This window comes from Vicia villosa, linkage group LG4 (genome assembly GCF_029867415.1).
Source record: "Vicia villosa cultivar HV-30 ecotype Madison, WI linkage group LG4, Vvil1.0, whole genome shotgun sequence".
Lineage (NCBI taxonomy): Eukaryota > Viridiplantae > Streptophyta > Magnoliopsida > Fabales > Fabaceae > Vicia > Vicia villosa.
In genome coordinates, this window is record NC_081183.1 from 2309157 (window position 1) to 2333915 (window position 24759).

General features: G+C 31.0%; 3 protein-coding genes across 3 annotated transcripts; 2 read left to right on the forward strand and 1 right to left on the reverse strand.

Moving 5' to 3' along the window:
• Positions 1–2496: 2496 nt before the first annotated feature.
• Positions 2497–4043, reverse strand: LOC131598707 (trihelix transcription factor ENAP1). Its single transcript, XM_058871292.1, has one exon. It carries the CDS (start codon positions 3823–3825, stop codon positions 2692–2694), a length of 1134 nt encoding a protein of 377 aa, XP_058727275.1. The 5' UTR covers positions 3826–4043; the 3' UTR covers positions 2497–2691.
• Positions 4044–8962: 4919 nt separating this feature from the next.
• On the forward strand, positions 8963–9457 carry LOC131594803 (glycine-rich cell wall structural protein-like). Its single transcript, XM_058867005.1, has one exon. It carries the CDS (start codon positions 8963–8965, stop codon positions 9455–9457), a length of 495 nt encoding a protein of 164 aa, XP_058722988.1.
• Positions 9458–15327: 5870 nt separating this feature from the next.
• On the forward strand, positions 15328–16905 carry LOC131594818 (uncharacterized). The gene has a single exon (XM_058867024.1). It carries the CDS (start codon positions 15328–15330, stop codon positions 16903–16905), a length of 1578 nt encoding a protein of 525 aa, XP_058723007.1.
• The last annotated feature ends 7854 nt before the right edge of the window (positions 16906–24759 follow it).

Sequence of the window (24759 nt, forward strand, 5' to 3'; positions counted from 1 at the left end):
TTACCATTTCTTTGCATTATCTATTTTTACTTTCATTAAGTTCTATTTAAACAAAAAAATAATTTGTTTTTATTTTCTCACAAACAAGTTATCTATTAATTATAAAAATGATTTTTTTCACAAATAAATTATTCATTATAAAGATCTTGAAGTTACAATTATTCTGATACTTGTTTTAATAAATCTAAAAACAAAATAATATATATTTTTGACGCTATTGCTAGAGATTTTGATTTTGATAGAGATTACAAGATGTTATAATTTTAAAACTTTTTAATTAAATAATTCATTTATTTTTATTACTAATATTTTGATAACTGCCTCTTAGATGATTTGTTTGAACATGTCACAAACATCACAAAATTTTTATATTGACTCTTCTTGTAATCATGACCAAATTAAAATTATGCAAAACATGGAGTTTCCTTCAGTTTTATAAAAGAGAGAGGGGGAGAGGGAAGAAAAACAAAAACAAAAAAAATCCTTCAGTTTTATAAAAGAGAGAGAGGGGGAGAGGGAAGAAGAAGAAAAATTAAAGATTGATTATAACCGTTTTACTATTCACTTTCTCAATTAAAATTTAAATATTACAAGTGAATAACAACAATCAATGCTCTCTCAACAACCTGAGAGAACCAGTCTATTTACATACTACTAAGCTAACTTAAACAACAAGCTAACTTAAACAATTAGACTAATAGACTGGTCAAATTTAACATTCTAACAATATAGCATATTTTGACAACTACATGCTTAAATGAACTTCGTTTACAGTATGCCAGACTTCGAATTCTGTCAAGCCAACCCATGTTGAGATTAGAGTTCGATCCAATTACCACAAATCTTCACCTTGGAACTAACCCTACAAATCAAGAGAACAAACTAGCTTTCTTCATGCAGCTTTATCAGCTGCATACAATGGAAAAATTTACGACTTAGCAATGTCTTGGTGATTATATCAACATCTTTGTCTTCTGTCTAAACCTTCAACAAGTAGTCTTTCATCGATGTGCTTGGTTCGCTCATGATATGCTAAATTTTTCGACAGGTGTATTGTATTAAAGTCTTTTATACATGTATTTTATTCAAGTTTTTTTAAAAAATTAAGTCCGAGTATTACCGAAAATTTGAAATTTCCAGTATTTTTCATTTATTGAAAATTTCAAATTTCCGAAAATTTTAAAAAAATTGAAGTCATACTGAAAATTTCAAATTTCTGATGTATTTATAACTTATGAAACATATCGAAAATTCCAAATATTCAGTACCAGAAATTTTAAATTTTCAGTATATGTCATCTGGCGCTGTAAAAAGTTAAAATCAACAAAATTTCCGGTATCAATGTGAAATTTCCTGTACAAAATCGGAAGTTTAAGAAAAAGCAGTATTTTACAGAAATAATATGGTAAAAACATACCCCTTGAGAGTGTGACATGTATAATATAGGAGGTGACATGTAAATTAATCTTTTCGAGGTAGGTGTTCTTCTCTCCTTTAAAATGATCCCTTGGTAGTAATATTGAGATTTAACACCATTTATTTTAGGATTAAATAGAATAATTTTATATTGTGCTTTTAAAAGTGATTTTTATAAAATATTTTTTAAAACTTTAAATTATTTCTTTTATAAATTAAAAAATTAATTTTAACTTCCTATAACATAAACATATACATATAGAAGATTATAACATAGTCAAAATCAATTTTAAAAGAAATATATATATATATATATATATATATATATATATATATATATATATATATATATATATATATATCAAAAATAATTTTTATGAAAAACTATTTGATTCGAAACACCCTTGGTCATATTTCAATTCAATTATTGAGATAAACACGAGTCAATTTCTTGCCTATTCCTGGGTAAATTTCTTGCCTATTCCTTAAATCCGGAGTAACATTCAAAAGTTAAAAAATTACTAATTATTCTCTTATCTTTATAATTTTATACAAGAAATCAAAATTCATGTCGATTTATAATTATATGCCAATCTATTAAACCTAGTGGACTGTTGTTTAATTATGCATACTCAAATCACCCAACTTGATCTATATGAAGTGAAGCCTATCCAGTTCAATTATGATTTTCCAATTTCTTAGATATAGTAAGATAGTTGCAGTTGCAAGGGAAATAAATAAACAGAAACAGTTGAATCGCAATGCATTGAAGAAGAAGAGAAAAAAAAAACTATGGTTTTGATTTGTTTAAGAATCAATTCTACACATCTAGAATCAGTTCCGAGTGTCCAAAACGGGAAATCAAACATGATCATTATAGTACTAAACAAATTTGGTCACTGAATGCAACAAGACATAAGATACATAAACCAAATGTTTGGGCGAGTCTTTGAAATACAGCAAGGTTGTTGTCTTGTGATCAAATGTTGTTTGACCCACCATTCGAAGCTAACAAATTCATAATGGTTAACAAAAGAACACTTATTTGGTGACGAGTGATTGCTAACAAATTCATAATGGTTAACAAAAGAACACTTATTCATTGAATTTAAATTCCAAATAACATTTGCAACACTAAACAAAGTTGGTCATCGAATGCAAAAGAAAAAAGATACCGAAACATCTGCTTACTATAATCAAATCGTAAACAATGAAATAAGCAGTTACAACAAGATATAATTAAGAGAAAGTAATCAACAAACAAACCTACCTACGTTATTCACTGAGATTATCTGCAGAAGTATCGGTGTCCTCATCATCATCATCATCATCGTCACCATCGTCTCCTACTTGTATTTTCGATATTTCATCCTGCGCCCTTTCCAAAATCTGCTTCTTCTGCAACTCCAATTCCCTATTAAAATCCACCCTCATCTTCTCCAACTCCATCATCTGTTGCCTCTTCGTATTCTCAATCTTCTCATATATCTTCCCAAACTTCTGAATAGAATCAGCCAACACCCTATATGAAGCCTCCTCCTCTTCCTTATCCATCTCATCTTCCTCCTCATCATCATCATCGCCGTCGAAATCATCGCCTTCATAATCATCCTCAGAAGCCTCGGACTCACCAGGACTATCCCTCATTTCATCAAAACCATTCGACCTATTCAAATAAACCCTCGTATTCATAAACACATACTCCCCCGAATCAACACCACAAGCAAGTCCATACTCTTGTCTCGCAGACGAAGACATCAACATATCCATCCTCTTGAAAAACGGCCACTTGCACGAATTCACACCCAAACCCATTTCATCCATTCTACTCTTCTCTTTCTTGTACCTTCTTTTCACCTTATCCAATACACTCCTACACTCCGCAACATCCTTTTCGACTTTCAACTCTTCCGAAACTTTCTCAGATACTTCATGCCATTCCTCTGATCTCAAACTGTTTCTCCCAATTTGAAGAAACTTTTCACCCCAAATCTCCAACAACACAAACGTCGCATGTTCTGTCCATTCCTCAGAACCCGAAGAACCACCACCGCCACCGCCGCGATTAATGTAACCGAATTTTCCACGAGGAACCAATTCATAGTTTGAAACAGAAGAACCACCACCACCACCACCACTTCGCAATTTTCTCTTTTTCCTAATGAACCCTTCGTTTCCTTCAAAATTACCAACATACCCATTTTCAATTCCGTTTTCATCTATACTGTAATCATCGAATTCTTCATGTTCGTCATCATCGTATTCATCGTCGATGTTGTTGCCTTCAGGATCGTCGTAGCGATGATACTGCAAGTTACGAATTGGGTGTTTTTGACGAAGATTAGGGTTTTTGCGTCGCAAAGGGTATCCCTTTGATGGGTATCTAGCATCGTCTTCCATGTCGTCCATTGAATTGAAGGAACCCTAATTTGATTGAGGGAAATTGGGGATTTTTAGGGAGAGATGTTTGTGATTGAAGAAAAAATGGGATTTTTGTTGGTTAGGGTTTTTGTGTGATGTTCAATTTGGGGAAATAGTTTTTGGTGTTTTTGTTTTCAGATTCTTGTTCTTTTTGTTTCTCTCTCTAACGTATGTTTCTCGATTTGAATGTTTTGGTGAGAGAAGGGTTCGTGGGCTTAAGGGGAAACAATGAAGAGAGTTTTTCTTCACACCCCTACACTTTTTTACTCATAAAATTTATTTATTTTTTAATAAATTGAATATCGTCTGGGAGACTAGTTTACTGTGAAAAATGGTAAACAATGTTAGTATTTTATTAAATTTTATTTTGTGAGATTGACTAGTGAATCTCAGAACATGTGTTTAGATTTTTTAAATGTAGTAAGAATAATGAATGTTTGGATGATTTCGACAGTGGTTGAAACAACATCGTTAATTTTTGGAAAAAAGTAACAGTAAAGATTAAGTGAAAGACGTAAAGATATTGATTGGAAAATGTAAAAGAGATTGAAGAAAATGTAAATAAAAGACTTGATATTAATTGAAAGTTGGTGACTCAAACATACATTGCACTCTTCGGACTCATTTCGCTCTTCGTTGGGTACTTTGAGTTTGGTGTGAGTTTAGAAGTAAGTTTGAACACACGTAAATCTAATTACAAGGCTTTTATTTACAATATAAATTGATAACTGATTTCTGGCGCCCTTTCTCTCCTAGTGCGCCACGTATCCACTAGCTTAACTTAACCGCTTATGCACGTCTTCACGTTTTTGGGTACAACAACGAACGGTTATCACACCACGTTCACTTGTGGTAACTGCCCCAGTTTGGATAACTACCTCTGTCGACTTAGCAATCTTTTATATCAAAATATTCTAAGTCTACCTCTTCCTTCAGCCAAGGTGTTGACTCCTATTCGACACCTTTTTTTTTTGTTGACTCTAGCTATTCGCTTGAGGATGACTCTCCACGTGTCAATTGACTTTAGTTGGACTTTTTAACTCTGTCGAAAATCCCAGCTAACATGACCATAATATAAGATAAAGTTCTCCTTCAAATTTTTTAACACTATGTTGAATTCAAACTCAAGACATTTGATTAAATTGAAAGAACCCCACCATTAGCTTTTAGATAAATTTGAAGAAAATTTACTTTAACCTTATTAAATTATTATTGTTTATCATTTAATTTTTTATTTATTTTTATTTAACCTTTTCAAATTTAGTGGACGTATATTTCTATAACAGTTTTCTTATGCAACACTAATTACCTACAGGATAATTTCATTCTAAGTGATCTCTCTAATATACTTATTGGAATAGATGCAATTTCTAGAATACGATATTAATTTATGAGCAATGCTAGGTTGATATCAACTTTGACATTAAATACATACACCGTATATATTATTCATTGTATTTATTCGGTGAATATTATATTTCTATTAAAATAATTAATATTAGTTTTTTAAAAAAATAATATTTATTTTATAACATATATTATATGGTTGTATCATTAATCAACTTCACAATTGTATGAATCATAAAAGTGTACGTTATTAACCAATTAGTTTAATTATAATTCATTAACCACTTTCGATACTTCATTAACCAATAAAATACATAGTATTGTGTTGGTGTAAGCCCTAGAGGCTAATACTTTTAGTACTCGTATCGAATTATTCATTAATAATAAAAGACATTTCTTTATTATGCTAGTTTTTCCAAAATAATAAAGTCCCTAGAATAGTTAGTCTGTTTAATGAAATGTTAAGTGCGATTTAATCTTGAGATCCCATTAGACATAAGGACACTATTATTAAAGTGTCCATAGTCGAGCTTTATATTGAAGCGGGATAACATTAAAGCATCAAAACTATTATGAAGATAGACCGATGATCACATCTCATGGATCATGGATAAGGAGTTATCAAGTCTTGACATAGGTATAAATATTAGGACTACTATTTATACTGGATTGACCCGCTATGAGACTACTACATAGAATATTATGCAAGGTGTCATAAGTTATTCTCATAGTGATAAGTGGTGTATATCACCCTTCGACCTGAAACTACTATGGACCCTAGATGTAGAGTCAAGTGCTTTATTGCTGATCAAATATTGTCCGTAACTGAATGACTATAAAGACAGTTGATGGGTATTTCACAAAGCATGCTGAGGGACATGAGTGACCTAGATGGAATTTGCCCATCCTACATAATAGGATAAATGTCTAATGGCCCAATATTGAACTGGATAAGGGTGACATGGTCTATGCCTTGTGTTCAATATAGACATAAGGGCAAAAGGGTAATTGTACACACACGCATTATTACAGAAACGTTTTTGTCAAATCACATGTCATTTTCGTGACTTGGGTAGCAGTAATGTGTTGCTAGATACCGCTCACAGTTTATTATGTTAAATGTGTGATTTAATATAATTGCCAACGTCGCAAAAACCTATAGGGTTACACACATAAGGACATGTTGATGAGAGACAGAGTAAATAAGGAACATCGTAAGGTACGGTGCGCTTAAGTGAATTCGGAATGTGGTAAGGTACCACGCGCTCAAGTGATATACGATTTAGTTGGGCTTTTAGCTTGCAGCCTTAATTGGGCTTTTAGCTTGTAGCCCACACAAGTGGTTATATAATAGAACCCTTGTGCTAAAGCATTTGATTTGATGAAAATTCGGCCCGAGAAATCCTAGGCGTATTTTCTTCTTTCTCACTCAAAGTCTTCATTCATATCAGCTAGCACTGAGACTGAATGGATCTGTTCATGTAGACTGAGTAGAGGCGTTGTTCTTCATCAAAGCTCGTGATCACTCCTTCGATTCGATATCAAAGGTTTCAATCGCCACAAGAGGTAACGGTTTCTATCACTGATCATGCCCATTCGTAAGGATCACTAAAGGAAAATTTTAACTTCCATTGCGTATTATATCGCGATTTTCCTTCATATTGACTATATTCTTACAGTAAATTAAAAATGTATTAATCAATTTTAAACTTTATTAACCAACTTTATTTTACTATTTTTTTTTTGTTTGAAAACTCATTAACCAAATTATGAAATGTATTAACCAATTGTATACAAACTATTAACTAAAATCTAATGTTATTCATATTAACATTTTTATGTCAGAATATATATTAACCAAAATTTAAACTGTATTAACCAAGTTTTAAATATTTCTTTAACTAAAGTAATTTTAAAAAAAAAATAAAAAAATATCAAAAAAATAAAATATTAATAAAAATACTCTTCACGTATTTGTGAACAGTGTATTAAAAAGATAGAAAAATATTTACTTTAACCTTCTTATATTTGTGAACAGTGTATTAAATATTGAGAATAAAAAAGTATTTACTTTAGCCTTCTTAAATTATTATTATTTATCATTTAATTATTTATTTATGTTTATTTAACCTTCTCCAATTTAGTGGATGTATATTTCTATAACAGTTTTTTGTATGCAACACTGATTACTTGCAAGATAATTTCATTCCAAGTGATCTCTCTGATATACGTTATTAATTTAGGGTTAAGTATGTTTTTGGTCTCTATAAATATTTTAAAATTTATTTTTAGTTCCTATTAAAAAAATGACATATTTTAGTCCTTATAAAATTTTTATGCATGCAGTTTTAGTCTCTGCTATTTTTAAAAATTTTGAAAACTGTTTAATTACCCTTAAAATTTTAAATTTTTGAATAATTTTTTTCATACGTGTTTAGAATATTATAAAATATTTCTTTACTAAATTATATAATTTTTTAAAATGAAAAGAATTAAATATGAAAATTTTTAAATTTCAAAAGATAATGATAAAAGTAATGAAAATCTCGACTTAGAACTTAAATTTTGAGTTTTTTTTTAAGAAATTTTTATAATGTTCTAAACATGTCTATAAAATAGTCATTCAAAAATACACATCAATTTAACAGTAAAGATTAAAACTACGTACATAATAATTTTGTGTAACCAAAATATATCATTTTTTAATAAAAACTAAAATAAAATTTTAAATATTTATAGGGACAAAAATATACTTAATCCTTTTTCTAAAAAAAAAAGTATTACTTGTTAAGTAATGATGTGCTTGGCTTGAAATTTCTAAAATATTTTAATAGAGTATAGGAAAAACCTCTTAAGACTATATATAATGGGGGTGTTGAATTTTTTTTTCAACTGTTGAATTCATGCAATGATATGTTTAATAGCTTGTTTAATATGACGTGGATTACTTTGTGTTGAAAGAATTCAACATGTTGAATGAATGAGAGTGGGGGCCACATACAATATTTTGCAAAATCTTATTGGTTGTTGTGATTATTTGAATTTTCAGTGTGTTGTGAATGGTGGTAAAGTAGGGTGTTGAATTTTATTAAACAAAACTATTGTAGTGAGTAAAAGTTGAATGTGTGTTGAATTATTAGGTGGAAGAGAGAGAAGATGATGTGGAGTATAAAAAGTGAAAAAGTAGGGTGTTGAATTTGGAAACCATTGTAAATAGTCTAATTCTAATGTCAAAGTCAAGTGCACAACGGTTGAATAAATTATGTCACGCAGCCACACATCGCTCCTATATATTATGGTCCCTATTCATAAACCCTATCACCATCTACCACCTGTTAATGGGTGCCACACCACAAAAAATAATCATACACTATAGTACTACTATTATTATATACAATATGTGCATGCATCCATTACAAAGAGTCTATACTAATGCCATGCAAATTATGTGATGGACCGCTTGTCAGAAATGTTCTGTGAACTTACCTCTACGGGATTACAATGTGGTAGATATGAATGCGAATGAAATTCACATTACTATACATGTGATAGAGCTGGACTATTATGGTAAGAGAAGGTAAATTGTGTGGTGCATGTGGTAGCAGTTAAACCTAACCCCTTCAAATGGACATTAAATATATTAACTTTTTTTAAAAAAAAATATTTCATTTTCTCATGCATGCAAGAGCTATATAAGTGCATGCACATATGGTGCATATTTGTATAAAGAAGTGTAAGTGTAAGTGTAAGTGAAGTGTGTTTTAGTAGATTTTTTATCATGGAGAGGAAGTTTATTTTGTTGGTTGTTGTTGGGGTGTGTTTAGTGTTGGGAATGTCACAATATGTAGATGGAAGGAAATTGAAGAAGGACAAAGAAGATGTGAAAAATCCAGAATGGTTATTTGATATTCCTTCTAAAGGATACGGCGGCGGTGAAGGAGTTGGTGGAGGGTTTGGAGGAGGAGGAATTGGCGGTGGTTCAGGTGGTGGGTATGGAGGAGGTGCAGGTAGTGGTTTAGGGGGTGGATATGGAGGTGGTAGTGGTTTAGGTGGTGGATATGGGGGAGGTGATGGTGGTGGTTTAGGGGGTGGATATGGAGGAGGTGTAGGAAGTGGTATTGGGGGTGGAATATCTAAGGGAATTGTAGGTGGAATAGGAGGTTATGCTTACAAAGGAATTGGAGGAGGTGTAGGAGGAATTGGAGGGGGTGTTATTGGAGGAGTTGGTGGTTTCATTGGTGGTCACAAGAATGTTGAAGCAAATAAACCTTGAATTTGGTTTGTACTTTGGTTGTGTAATTTTATTATTGCATGTTTTGCATTATTAAGGTAATTTTGTTGATTTGGTTTTTCATCTAATAACGTTGTATCCCTACAAATAAGTACTAAGATGTTTCACCTTTCCTTTGATTGTAATTTGTTTCTTTTCAAAATCCATTAATGTCATCTGTATTCTATAGATTTAGTGATTTGAGGTTGGAGTTCTTGAGTTATAATGTTGGTCATTACATTATGAGAAATTGGGGTTCAAATCTAATAAGCTAGCCAACAAATTATTATAAAACCTTTCTCACGAGAATCTCTCACAATTAGCAAGACAAATATTTCACACATTAAGAATTTTTTTATAGATAAAATTTAGTAAGTGAAAATAGGAGAAATTTACATACGTGTAAGATGAAACTATACATTTATCATATTTTTATTAAAAATAGGAAAAAGTAAAAACCGCACCTAAAGAATTATATACCTAAATTTTGTCTTTTTTATTTGCAAAAGATGCTCTTTATTCTTCTTATAAAAAATATTTTATTTGTGTTATCTATAATTATTAAAAAAGAATTATCCTTTTGTCCAACCTCTTATATTGTCCGATTTCATACACAATTTTCAAATCAAATATAATACAATTGACGTTATGTTGTTATGTCAGGACTTTTCAACAAATCATATGCATCACCTTAAGAAAAGAATACAAATAAAAGAAATATTATGATAATTTTTTTGGTACAATAGCCTAAAACACAAAAATTAAAAATTAAAAAAAAACTAAAAATAGGGCTCCTTGCAACATCATCCGAAATTAGATGGAATTTAATTTGAAATGGAGAGCACGGATTTCCAAATATCTTAAAATTATATCCATGTTGGTTCTCGTAAACAAAACCTCTACCAAAGAAATTGTAGTTAGAAGGGGAATGAGACAAGGAGACTCTCTCTCACCATTTTTATTCCTTATAGTAGCAGAATGACTTAACTTGATGATGACAAAAGGCACACAAATAAAGCTCTTTAACGGTTATCAATTCAGAAAGGATGGAGTTAGAGTGTCCCATTTGCAATACGCAAACGACACGTTAATAGTGGAAAAGAAAAGATGGAAAAATATTTGGGCGATCAAGACCATTTTTTATCTGTTTGAGCTGGTATCAGGCTTGAAAGTAAACTTCCATAAAAGTTTACTGGTGGATATAAACATCAATAATAACTGGATGGTGCAGGCTGCAGGTGATTTAAATTGCAAATTCGAGAGTTTATTGTTTAAATATTTAAGCCTCCAAATAGTAGGAAACATGTGAATAGAAGTCTTGTGGAAACCACTACTCAACGCAAACCAAAACAAATTGTTTAGATGGAATAATAGACACTTATCCACGGGTTGCATAATCGTGCTCTTGAAGTCAGTCTTGTATGCTTTTCCTATTTATTTTCTTTCCTATTTCAAAGTTTCATCAAGTATCATTTTAAAACTTGAATCGCTTTTCAAAAAGTCCTTATGGGGTGAGGGAGTGGAAACTAGGAAAATTAATTGGGTCAAATATGATAAAATAAGTAGAGAAAAAGGAGGAGAGTGGTCTAGGAATTAAAAACCTAAAAGTTTTTAATTTAGCTTTATTAAGAAAATGACTTTGACAAATGAGAAACGAAAAAGGAAAGTCTTTGGGCAAAGGTATTAACTAGAAAATATGGTGATTTGATTGTCAGGTTAAATTCAAATGTGAGTAAATGATCAATGTGGTGGAGAGACCTCCAGAATGTTGAGAAATGTATTTGGGGCTTTAAGGCATATTAGTTCTCGGAAAATTTAGTTAGGAAGGCAATAACAGGGAAAAGACCTTTTTATGGCCAAACCATTAGCATAGAGGGAAACTTCTCAAAAATAGCCTACCAGACCATTTCTGCATAGCACAAAATAAATTTATAACAATGAAGGAGGCTATCTTTGAAGAGAAGATAGATCAGAACGATATTCTCATACGGAGGAGATCTTTGTCTACAGAGGAAAAGGTAAAAGCAATGATTCTTAAAGAGTATATCAAAAAACCACGAGCTCCATCATTTTCCCTTACTTATATAGGTTAATCATTGTTTCCTTTAACGATATACTAATTTATAGTGAGTCTATGGGGGACCATTTGCAACACTTAGAAGTAGTACTTCAATGCTTGCTGAAAAATGTCTTTTATTTGAAGTACTTCAAGCATTCGTTTGAACAATAATCTATTGCTTATTTGGGTCACATCATGTCTTTCAAAGGGGTTGGCCCAGATCCTGAGAAGGTTCAAACTATGCTAGGCTGGTCCAACCTAAAATACATTGAAGAAATTGAGAGGGTTTTTGAGAGTTATAGGGTTCTACTGAAAATTTGTAGCTCCTTACACATAACTTCTCGAGAAGGTTTGCTTTGCATGGATTAAATTAATTTAAGTAGCATTTGTGAAATTGAAAAGGGATATGTCTAGAGCAAGAAAAATAATGAATAATGATGAGCAGTTAATATATATATATATATATATATATATATATATATATATATATATATATATATATATATATAGTTAGTTAGAACATGAAATGTTCTGATCATATTTTCTAGTTTTGATGATAACGTTAGGAATTAATTTTGTATAAGACAATGTGGTACTCTAATAAATTACGTTTTCCATTTCAGGAAAAGTATAAAAGAGTATGCAACATTTCATCCTTCAGATGCTCTGACTCAGATGTTCTGGATGGCCACATCAGAACATGATCTTGAAGACATCAGAAGATGGTCTTGAAGTTTTCGGATCATGACAAGCAGAAGCAAGTTCTGAAGCTCTAAAGGTATCACGCTCTAAAGATCTTTCAAAAGCTGAAGCGCTGAAGTTCTAACACTGCACCAAACGCTGGAAACTCTGATATTCAAAGAGACTTGCAAAGTCTGAATCCAAAACAGAAGCAAATGATGAAAAGCTAGAAAGTCTAGTCTGTGTGTCTGACAAAAGAAACGTTGGAAGTATGGCTACAAAAAGCAAAGTCAGAAATAACAGTTAATGCAAGGCTCGAGGTAGTTGACAAAAGTGTGAAACATTAAATGCAACGTTGTACTGTACACGCAAAGCATTAAATGCAGAACTGTTCAACAGTCATATTCTCATTCCTATAAAAGGAAGATGTCAGCAAGGAAAAATGTTAGAAAACCTACGTTCATTTTTCATATACTCATCATCTGACTCTGAACCTTCTCACGCTAAAAGCTCAAAAACAAAGAAGCAATCTTCATCTTCAAGCTCACATTCTTTTGTATACTTAGTGAGATTTAGAACTTAAGTTTAAGAGAAAAATCACTTGGTGATTACAACTTTATTAGAAGCAACATTAATCTCTTGTATTTGATTATATCTTTATGAACCAAAATTCCTTGAGTGATCAAGTTGTGATCTGTAGACTCAAGACGACTGAGAGGTTGATCTAAGTGGAGAACCATTATAATCATTCTTGATTAGTGAATTAAATCCTCAGTGGAGGTAAATCAGCTGTGAGGGTGGACTGGAGGTAGTTTGAATTCAAACGAACCAGGATAAAAATAATTGTGTTCATTATTTTATTTGCCAAAAAGAAACAACCCTTATTCAATCCCCCTTTCTAAATGTTTTTCACTCCTTCATATATATATATATATATATATATATATATATATATATATATATATATATATATATATATATATATATATATATATATATATATATATATATATATATATATATATATATATATATATATATATATGTATGAATCACGAGGACATAAAGTAGGAAAAATACAGAAAAGACTTATTACATTAGGTGGAGTATGCATTTTACATTGGGTGGTCTTCGTATGTAAGGTAGGGTGTTATTATAAATCAGTCATATATTACATCAGGTGAGTGGCCAAAGTGAACAATTGAATTTCTCCTTGGTTATACTATAATACCGAAGTGATAACTCTAATTCCCGCATCGAGTCTTCAATTTAAACGATGTGAAATCCATTATATTTTTAAAATTTAATTTTATATTTTTAAATTTTATAACCCTCTCGATTAATAATTAACGGCCTAGACCTATATGCTTTGTTTCAAATCCTACAATTGTAATGAACTTGTTAGTACATAATTTGTAAATACCTCTATCAACACTATATATGTATTAGATTCAAAGTGTCTCGAATCCAACTCAAGTAAATTTTTTAGAATAAAAGAAATTGTAATTTATTATTAACTTTCTAAAAAAAGTTAACAACTACAAAATAACTAGAATAATAAAAATATATACTAAACATTTTACATCACTTGAAATAGAATCATTCATGTACGTATTCAACTTGTTATGAGATCTTAAAACTTTAAACCAAATTTGTACACAAATAATGCATGCATGAATTAGAATTAGAATAAGCATGCATTTGGATGGCTATAACTTGGTGTACATGGTTAGTTAGAAATTGTATTATTTTTCGGAAAGATTCTTGGAGCGTTCTTAATACGGTTTGGGCTATTAAGACGTTAGTTTGGAGATGGTCTTTCATGTGGGAGATTATTTACCCTAATTGCAACTTCTACGAGTTTTGTAAGGATCCGTTGTTTTATTTATCGTAGAATCAATTGGTTGGTAATATCTTTTTGTCGAGTTTATCTCATTCTTGTGTAACAGGTTTTGAGAACCCTTATTTAGTTTTCTATCTAATATATCTTGTTTTAAAAAAAAAAAAATTAGAATAAGCAAAAACATTGTCACAACTTTCTCATCTCTTTACATTCTATCATGCTTCTAAAGAACAACAAATAAGAAAACTTTAGACCAACCACTCTAAATCTTCTCTCCCATAACGCATTTCAATTTTCTATATCCAAACCTTTCAATCACCCTAGAAAATCCAAATTTCTTCACTTCATTACCACAATATAAGTTATCAAGTCAAAACAAACCACCAACTGGAAAAATTTGATCGCTATCGAATATCAGAAATTGTGATATATATTTTATTGTATTAGAAATTGTGATTAGTAAGTACTTATTTAATAATTCTAAAAAAGTTAGCCTCTCAACTCTTATTTGCAAAATTAAGTCCCTTCTAGAAATATGCGAATAATTTTTAGATTATGTTTGATAAAAATAAATATTAAATGGTAAATTAGCTTATAGTTGATAATTGTCATGCTAATAGTTAATAATTGACACACTTATAATTGATGTTTAATTATTGGTAACTGATAAATTAATTAAAGTATCAGATAAAATTAATAAATCAAATTAATTGATAAATATAAAATAACATAAAATATATTCTTTACATTTAATTTAATACATAATTTTTATTATTTAAAATTAAAATAAATTATAAATAATAAGAATAAAAATATATTCTCCAAAGCAACATCACAGTGGAAGAAATTGAAAGAGCCTTGAAAGGTATTGGAGATCTCAAGAGTCCAGGCATAGATGGGTATGGTGCACAGTTTTTTAAAACTAGCTGGCACACTATCAAAGAAGATGTTGTTGATGGTATTCAAGAGTTCTTTACTACTGGGATGATGCACATTAAATTTAACAAGGCTGTGGTTACTCTTATCCCCAAACACTCCACTGCCAATAGCATAAAGGGTTTCAGGCCAATTGCTGGATGTACCACTGTCTATAAGATTATAGCTAGGATCCTTACTCATAGATTGGGGAAGATTATGCAAAGTATCATTAGTCACTGCCAGGCAGCATTTGTACCAGGGCAACACATACATAATCATATAATACTAGCTTATGAGCTTATAAAAGGTTATGGGAGGAAGTCAGGCACACCTAGATGCATGATGCAACTAGATCTCTAGAAGGCACATGACATGGTCAATTGGAAAGCTCTCCAAAGTATCATGATGGAGCTGGGAATACCAAACAAATTCATTCACTGGATCATGGGCACTCTCTCCACTATCTCTTATGTATTTAATGTGAATGGTGAAATTACCCAATCTATGAAGGCTTGCAGAGGTATTAGGCAAGGGGACCCCATCTCCCCCTTGCTCTTTGTCCTGATGATGGAATATATGAATAGACTTCTTGTTAAAATGCAAGGTGATCAGAAGTTCAAGTTTCATGCTAGATGTGAGAAAGTGGGGCTGTCCAATCTTATATTTGCTGACGATATCTTATTATTCTGCAGAGGTGATGTTAACTCAGTAGATAGAATGCTCACCACTATTAAAATGTTTTCCATGTCTACAGGTTTGATAGTTAACCCTCAGAAATGTAAGTTTTTCTGTGGTGGAGTAGATATGCCTACCAAGGCTGCCATCAAAGCTCTATCTGGTTTTGAGGAGGGTGTACTCCCTGTGAAGTATCTTAGAGTACCTCTGGCTAGTAAAAGATTAAACATAGTTCACTACCTCCCCCTCATCGAGAAACTCATAGGCAGAATCAGACACTGGACATCCAAGCTTCTTAGTTATGCTGGTCAAGTTCAGCTCATTCAGAGTGTCTTATTTGCCATAACTCAATACTGGCTTCAAAGTTTCCCTATTCCTAAATTTGTACTAACCAAAGTGGATGCCATTTGTAGAACTTTTTTATGGACATGTAAGGATGATAAGAGTAGGAAAAGTCCTATTGCTTGGAACACAATTTGCAGACCAAAGTGTAATGGAGGGCTCAATATTGTTAACATCCATATATGGAATCAAGTCACTCGGCTCAAGTGTCTTTGGAATATTTTTAGGAAGGCTGACAATCTGTGGGTTACCTGGATACATACATATTATCTGAAGGATAATAATGTGATGGAGGCAGTGGAAGATCAGAAATGGTCATGGATGTTTCAAGCTATTATGAGGCAAAGAGATAACATTTCCAAGATTCAACAGTGTTGGGAGAAGATGACTAGCAGGCAGTTGTTCTTTATGAATAATACTTATGACATTCTGATTGATGACTTGAGTAGGGTTCCTTGGAGATTTATGGTTCACCATAATATTGCTAGACCTCGAGCAGTTTTTACTTTCTGGATGATGTGCCATGGCAAGCTTCCCACCAAAGATATACTAGCAAGATTTGGATTCATCCAAGATGACATATGTAGCTTGTGTAAGTCTGACTCTGAATCCCTTCATCATATTTTTTTCGAGTGCAGAGTTACAAAAGCCATCTGGTGCCATGTTCTGTTATATCCTGAAGTAGATCACTGCCCCCAACATTTTCCTGCTGAAATGAAGTGGATAATTGATAATACAAACAAGAAAGGATGGAAAGCAAGACTTCTGAAGCTAGCTTTCACAGAAACAGCCTATGGTATTTGGCAGATGAGGAATGCGACAATCTTTGACAAGCCTGGAGCTCATACAGTTGAGAGGATTATTGATAACATTATATATAGAGGGTGGATTGATAAACAAATTAGAACACACATAGCTAGACTTATGATGTAATAGGTCTGTGTTTTGGGGCTTAATTTGTCCTTTTTGCTTTTGTTGGATCCTTGTGATCACTTGTACCTAACTATTTTTTGAATTAATAAATTCTTTTAGTTAAAAAAAAAATAAAAATGAAAAAAAAATATAAACTATAATCTATAAATTATAAATTAAAATATTATTTAAAATAATATATAAAATAATAAATAAATTATAAATTTGTGATAAAAAAACTGTTATCAAATATATATTTTATTATTATGTAAAGCTATAAAAAAATAGATGATATGCTCAAAGATATGTCATGTCAAATATAGATAGCTTTCATGACTTTTTATAAGTCACACTAGCATATTTCATTTTTTTTATTTGACCGTAATTCCTTACAAGTATAAAATAAATAAATGTGCTTGACTTATTCATACCAACCCTGATCTGATATTCTCATCAACTAGTGGATTTTTTGGTCTATGTTGGTTTAAAGTAGTCAACCTTTTACTTTCAAGACTAGACTAGAAAGAATTGGCGTTTGTTCCCTTCATATATCAATATATATTTTTATTTTGTTATATTTCTATTAAAGTACCACAAGCAAAAAGGAACACTTTTTTTTTTGTCGGTATCAGATGGATTGTTAATCTGGTGTAAAAGTATCTTGTATGAGAGTGTTCATATATAGGAGTGTTCATATATACTTTGAAATTTGAATATGTTACCAAAGTAAAAGAGTTAATTATTACTCCACGGTCAAGACGCTTTAAAAAAAACTTTTTCCTAAATTATAAGTCATTTTATAATTTTAATGTAACATTAATACATTTTTTCTTGATATATCCTCTAGTCATTATTTTTATACTTTTTTAATTTCATTTTCTAATCGAATTATTGAAGGTCATTTTTATAAAGTTATATATCATTTAACTTTTCCATGGAATAATAATTAGATTTTAATTCATGTGAAATGCTTAAAACGTCTTATAATTTAAGATAGAGATAATAATTTATTATATTATATTAAACTTTATAGATATAACAAGTTTTTTTTATAAATTATTATTTCATAGACTATAACAACTATTTAAAAAAAAAAAAAAGAAAAGATGGTGCACCATTTTTTTTTTAAAATAGTTGTTAAAACTTGCACTTTTCTTTTATTGAATGTCACATGCTCACATCCCCATAACAAATCCTTTTTCTATTGTTCTACTTTCTTGCATAATTAACTATTGTAAGTTATCACTATTTATAAGTTTAATATAAATATATTTCGACCTCCTTTCAATTGATTTTGGATATTTATTCATGGTTTTCTCCGGGCGTGTTGCACAGATTCTAAACACTAATTAAATACTTGTACAAAAAGTCAAAAGGTTACAAAAGTGGAAATATTATTCATTTTCCTTTTTCATACATTTTTCTTCACCAATTGCGTGTACTTTGAAAAACTTAATTAGTTGAAATCCTCTGCAGAATAAGGTGTCATTCTAATCCAAAGTAGAAAAACACAAAGTCATATCCTTTTGATTTTATGGTCAAAAGGGGGATATGAAATCTAATCTCCAATTAATTTGATGAAAAATTCAATTTGTTAAGGTTGTTGAAGTTTAGATAGTATATTCTCTTAGTAAATTCCTATATTTTCAAGCTTGCTGCTACTACAAACAAACAGATTCACATCGTAGGTTGAGTGGAGAATCACCTAGACTATATTTTGAAAATAATATTTTTAGTACTTAACACACTAAAATCAGATTCACATCAAATTTATTGTCTACAGGCGTGACATCAGAAATGTTGCACATTAAATTTAGGGAAAATCTCAATCCATCCCTTGAATCTCTTAGTTATCTGACAAAATTTCAATTATTCTCTCTGCTTCTATAGATGCATATTCGAAAGCAATTTTTTTAAAAAAAATTTATTTCTTTATGTAGGTGCGTCTACAGAACGTGTTAAAATATAATGTTCCGTAAATACACTTAAGGAAAATTATTTTTTGGTTGTTTGCAAGCCGCACATGCTCATGACTTTTTCGTTGCTATTCCTATTGTTGGACTAGACCAACATATGATACCGCTAGAGTACCGTACTATCCTAAGATATGACCTTATGATTTATTTATTTCATATTGATAAGGTTTGCCCTATTTTTCGTAAGATGTGTTTGGATACATTTGGGTAACACACGATTCATTATAGGGAGCTTTCAGGCTTCAAATATCGACATGACCTTGTTAGGGATGTCTTATTTGATATATTTCTGTGAGCCGGAATATCTGTGAAATAAGAGACACCTGTGAATTGCATGTTTGATCCACATAAGGGGATATTGACCCTTAGGCCAACTAATGTTTTGGTGTATGGGTGGGTAGGAAAGAAACAAGCTTGTGTAGACTTGACTGGAGTTTTTTCGTTGGTGGGAATGAAGATTGGAGGTTTTAGTGTGGAACAAGCAGCTCTCAAGGCTGCTTCAAGTAAAATAGTCAAATATGAGAAAACATATTTCAATAATCAACATGCTTTCATACCATTTGCTTTTGACATTTTTTATTTCCTATCAATAGAAGAAGTTGATCTTTTAAAAAAAGTTCAAAAACTTATAAATATATGTTGTATCTCATAAATCTATGAATGTAGTTTTTAAGAGAATTCATTTTTACAATCTAAAATAAAGTAGCACGTAGTTTGTTATCAGTTTACCTTCTATTTTTGTGTAAGTTTTATTATATTAAGACTATGTTTGGGAGTTTGGAGGGGAGGGGAGGGGAAGACTTCCAAAAACAAAATTTTAAAAAAATATAGGAAAATATTTGACAATTTTTGAAAAAATGAATTTGTTTAGAATGATAAAAGAGTTATTATCATTACTAAATTTTTAATTTTCACAATAGTATAACAACCTAAAAGATATTTGGAAAATTTATGTAAGCCATTCAAAACCCTCCAAAACCCTCCTTCAATACAATTTTTGAGTTCCCCCATTTTATGGGGTTTTTGGTGTTATGAATAAACTCAAACCCTCCAAAATCCTCCTACCCAAAATCTTTTTATCCTTTTCACTCAATTCCTTCTATTTTTCAAAGCCCTCCCCTCCCTTCCCCTCCAAACTCCCAAACATAGCCTAAAGAAAGAAAAAAAAGCATGGTTGGGTTGGGTCTTCCATTATCCATATACATTAGTTGTGACTTGAATTCAATTTTAGTTATTCTAGCTAGTTAGTATACTATTCGAAAAGCATGTGGGGTTTGTAATTTTCTTTGACCTTGCGTGAGGATGTTGTTTTTCTATTGCCAAAACTTAATAATTTCAAAAAAATACTTATTACTTTTGACCCTAAATATTAATGTAACATCCTTTGGAAAAAATTTCTTTTCTTTTTTATATCTTTTTTTTTATAAAATTTCTTAGTTCTGTTATTTAATTTTATCAAAAAAACTGTAATAAATAATTTGATAAAATTATTAACTAATTACCTATCAACAAATTTAGTTCTACAATATATATATATATATATATATATATATATATATATATATATATATATATATATATATATATATATATATATATATATATATGTGTGTGTGTGTGTGTGTGTGTTTTTTTTTTTTTTTTCAATAATTGTTTATCAAATACATACACTATAAAATCTATTATTTAATTAAAAATAATATCTATAAAGCTAACAACATATATAGTTGACCTAGATGAATGTAAGCGGTTAAATTTTTTTTTTTATAATGTAGTACTAAAGTAAATAAGGCATTCATATTTATAAGTTAATATTTTTTAAAAATCATCTATAAATTTAACATTAATTTAAATTATTTTATATCTCAATTAATTATATCAAAATTAAATTTCTTTAAATTTTATCAAAAAAGTTAATTTTGAAACATCTTGTGTTATATTATCCAATTTTGATATATTATCAAAGTTTGACCTTTACGCATCACCAAGAGTCACAATTTAACAAGAAATGCCTTCTTTTTTTTTTTTCTTGGATGAGGGGGGAAAGACTAAAGAAAGAGTATTAACTAAAGGTATTAAGCTAGGTGCAACTTGAGTTTCTAATATTTTAGCTAAATCTTACTTTCTACATCATTTTTCCATATTTTGGATGGTGCTTATACTTGGTAATGGATGCCACATATGCTCCATTCTGCAATTCAATGAAGAAATTGTATTGATAAATACCGTGAATGATATTTCCAATCTCCAATGTAAAGATGGACACATTTTTCAATTTTAGGATTGAAGTTTCTGATTTTATATTATAATTATAACAATAAAAATGGACTTGACTAGAAGTTCACTAAAGAGAATTTGGATAGAGTTGGTAGTAAAATTCAATAGATTGATTCTCTTGAATTTATGAAGTTGAACTTTGTCAATCCAACGGTTTAAAAATTGAAGATATCTTTGTTGATTTTCAAAAAGTCAAAGATCTTCATACTGGTGGATGTAAGCAAAATATTCAAAAAGGCTATGTATGTTTCGTGATGTCGATTGCCAAATATGCATCATTTATAATGTTGTTGACAAAAATTATATTCTTTTTCCATTAAGACAAATTTATGATTGTTTATTATAGTCATATGTACTTGATATATTTGTAAGAAGTTTAGGAAAGGTGAGAGGCTGGTAACCCTCAAGAGGAACGATGATCATAAGTCGCTTTTAAGTGAGAGTTATTTTGTGTTAAGTATTTCTCGCTTGTTAAATTATGAGAAATGTGGGGAAAAATATTTCTTGATTAAAGATAAGTCATAGTTAATAGTTGATCCACATCCACTTAAGAAGTAGAGATTAAATGATCCACCATTGACTGAGTGATCGGTTATCATTTTCAAGGAAACTCTAGGCCCAATGACATCTATAAATACTTCTCCCTTAACAAGAGAGGAGTCAAATCATAACTTAACCACCTAACGCTTATACACAGAGCCTCTCACCTCCCTCGCGCGAGCTGACTCTCTCTTTCCACCGTAAACATCACCAAATAGGTCTCTCATAATCGTGAGCAGGCCCTACCCACTCTCATGAAACCACCCTAGTACTCGTTGAAGACCATAAAGGAGCCTGCGACAAACGTATTGGTGGATGGGCTCTCGTCCACAAATTACTTAGAGAGAGATACCATTGGCCTACCATGATGAAGGATAACATCTCTTTTATAAAAAAGACCAATGTCAGAGACACGCTGACCTTCATCATGCCCCCGTTGAACATCTTCATTCAATAAAGTCGCCCTAGCCTTTCGACCAATGAGGGGTGAACATCTTAGGCTCGTTCTCGTGGCGCTAGGCCAACTAAAATTCTTGATTGTGGGAGTAGACTACTCTAAAAAATGGTTAAAGGCGGAAGATATCGCCAAGATCACAATTGAAATATTTTGACTCCTCTAATCGCAAAAAAATATGTAGAAGTTTGAACTTCCTGGAGTCATCGTCTCAGACAATGGGATCAAATTCTGCGGCGCTAACGTCACAAAATTTGGTCAGGAATTTAGGGTGCAAACAAAGTTCGTATATGTTATCCACCCGTAAGCTAATGGACAAGCTAAATTGGCAAAAAAAAGGTGATTCTAAAGGGGCTCAAGAAGAAATATTATTGTTATATCATACCGCCACCCACTTTAGTAACAAGGAGACTCCTTTCACCATGGTATACGAAGCGAATTCTATGTTGCTTGTAGAGATTGACAAACCCTAATGGAGACACTCCTAATTTAACCATGATCTAAATCAAAGGGATTGAAATGAGTTGTGGATTTGATCGATGAATTAAGGGAAGTCTCCCACATCCGAGAATTTTCTGCCAAGTAGAGAGCTTCCATAAGGTACAACTCCAAAGTCCTGTCTAGTATTAAAGCAAGTGGTTCTACCTGTATAGTAGGGAAAGCTACAAAAAAATTGAGAGTGACTATATCACATATTCTAAAAGCTTCCCCATGGGGCATACAAGCTTCAAGAATTTTACAGATGACTACTACCCATAACTTGGAACTTTCTTCGTCTTAAATGTAATTACAGTTAGATTGTTGTAATTCCTTAAAAGATAAAATCATCTACCTATGTACAATATCTTGAATATTAATGAGCAACAAGAATATTTTCGTATATCATGTATGTTGGACTTCTTGGCGAAGATCATTGCGCCTCTTAAAGAAATATTTTGTACGTTAGACTTCTAGGTGAAGATCTTTGCTGCTTCTTAAGATAATATTTTGTACGCTGAAATTTCTGGCGAAGATCATTGCCGCCTCTTAAGGAAATATTTTGTACGTTGGACTTCTTGGCGAAGATCGCCTCTTAAGGAAATATATTGTACGCTGGGCCTCCTGGCAAAGATCCTTGTCACTCTTAAAGTAATATTTTATACGACGTACTTCCTAGCGAAGATCCTTGCCGCCTCTTAAGGCAATATTTGTACGTTGGGCTTCCTAGCGAAGATCCTTGCCACATGTTAAGGCAATATTTTGTACGTTAGACTTTCTGGCGAAGATCCTTGCTGCCTTTTAAGGCTTCCTGGCGAAGATCCTTTCCACATCTTAAGGTAATATTTTGTATGATGAACTTCCTGAGGAAGATCCTTGTCGCTCTTAAGGAAGTATTTCGTATGTTGGATTTCCAGACGAAGATCCTTGCCGCCTCTTAAGGCAATATTCTATTGGAAAAAAATAATTTTCAAGAAAGATGAGAGAAGAAGAAGAGAAAAAAGAGAGAAAATTGTATTTGAAAATTTGTTATTCATGTTAAGTGCGCAATTATTGTGGAACTATAAGTCATGCCTATTTTTATAGGCTATCAATGCCTAGGCCCAAACTTACAACCTGGGTCTAGTTACAACCAGGGGCGGATGCAGACATTATATATCGGTGTGGCTAAATATAAGAGTATGACTTAAATTATAATGAAAAATTGACAATTTAAAAATTAAAAAATTAAAAAATCGATAGTTTTCAAAAATTGGCGGTCAAAATTGGTAAAAAATGGAAAATCTACCGTTTTCAAAAACTGATAGTTTAAATGTTTACTTTTTTTTCTCAGACAAAATGACGTCGTTTTGATAATTTTTAAAAAAAATTAAAATATAAATAGACTTTGTGCAAAACTTATTTAGAACAATTTTTTTTCATTGGAATTAAATTTATTAGACATTGCAATATTTTATTGCATTATTTTGTATTTTTTACTATTTTGTTGTGTGTGATAACTATATTTAAAATTTAAATTTAAAGAATAATTTTATAAATTTTAATATTTTAAATTTTCTCGTGATTTTTTTAGAGATAAGTCATCTGGTTTGACGAGTTTATTAACTATATAATTTTGTTGTAGATATTATTTTATTTGACTGAATTATCTAATTTAATCAGATTTAATAATACAGTTCGATCAGTGATCAGATGGTTCAACTAATAAATCAATGATATAGTATTTTCATCGTTTTAATGACCGATTTAATTTTTAAAATACTAATGGTAAAGTTTGAGAGGAAGAAAAAATATAAAATTATAAAAGAAGAAAGTTAAAGAAAAAAATAGTTAGCTATTATTTTATTTTTAGTTTAAAAATATTATATAACATATAAATATGAAAAAAAATAAAAAAATTTGGTGTGGCTACTCAAGCTAGATCCGCCCTTGGTTACAACCCAAGCTATCTACAACTACTTTGATACATTACTTCGATACGGTCGAACATAATGTATGTCGAATACTGACTTGCATACAAAATATTAAATTACAACTTATAACATGTTCTATATGATGAACTTCCTGGCGAAGATCTTTGGCGCCTCTTAACGTAATATTTTGTATGTTGAACTTTCTGACAAAGATCATTGCTGCCTCTTAAAGCAATAT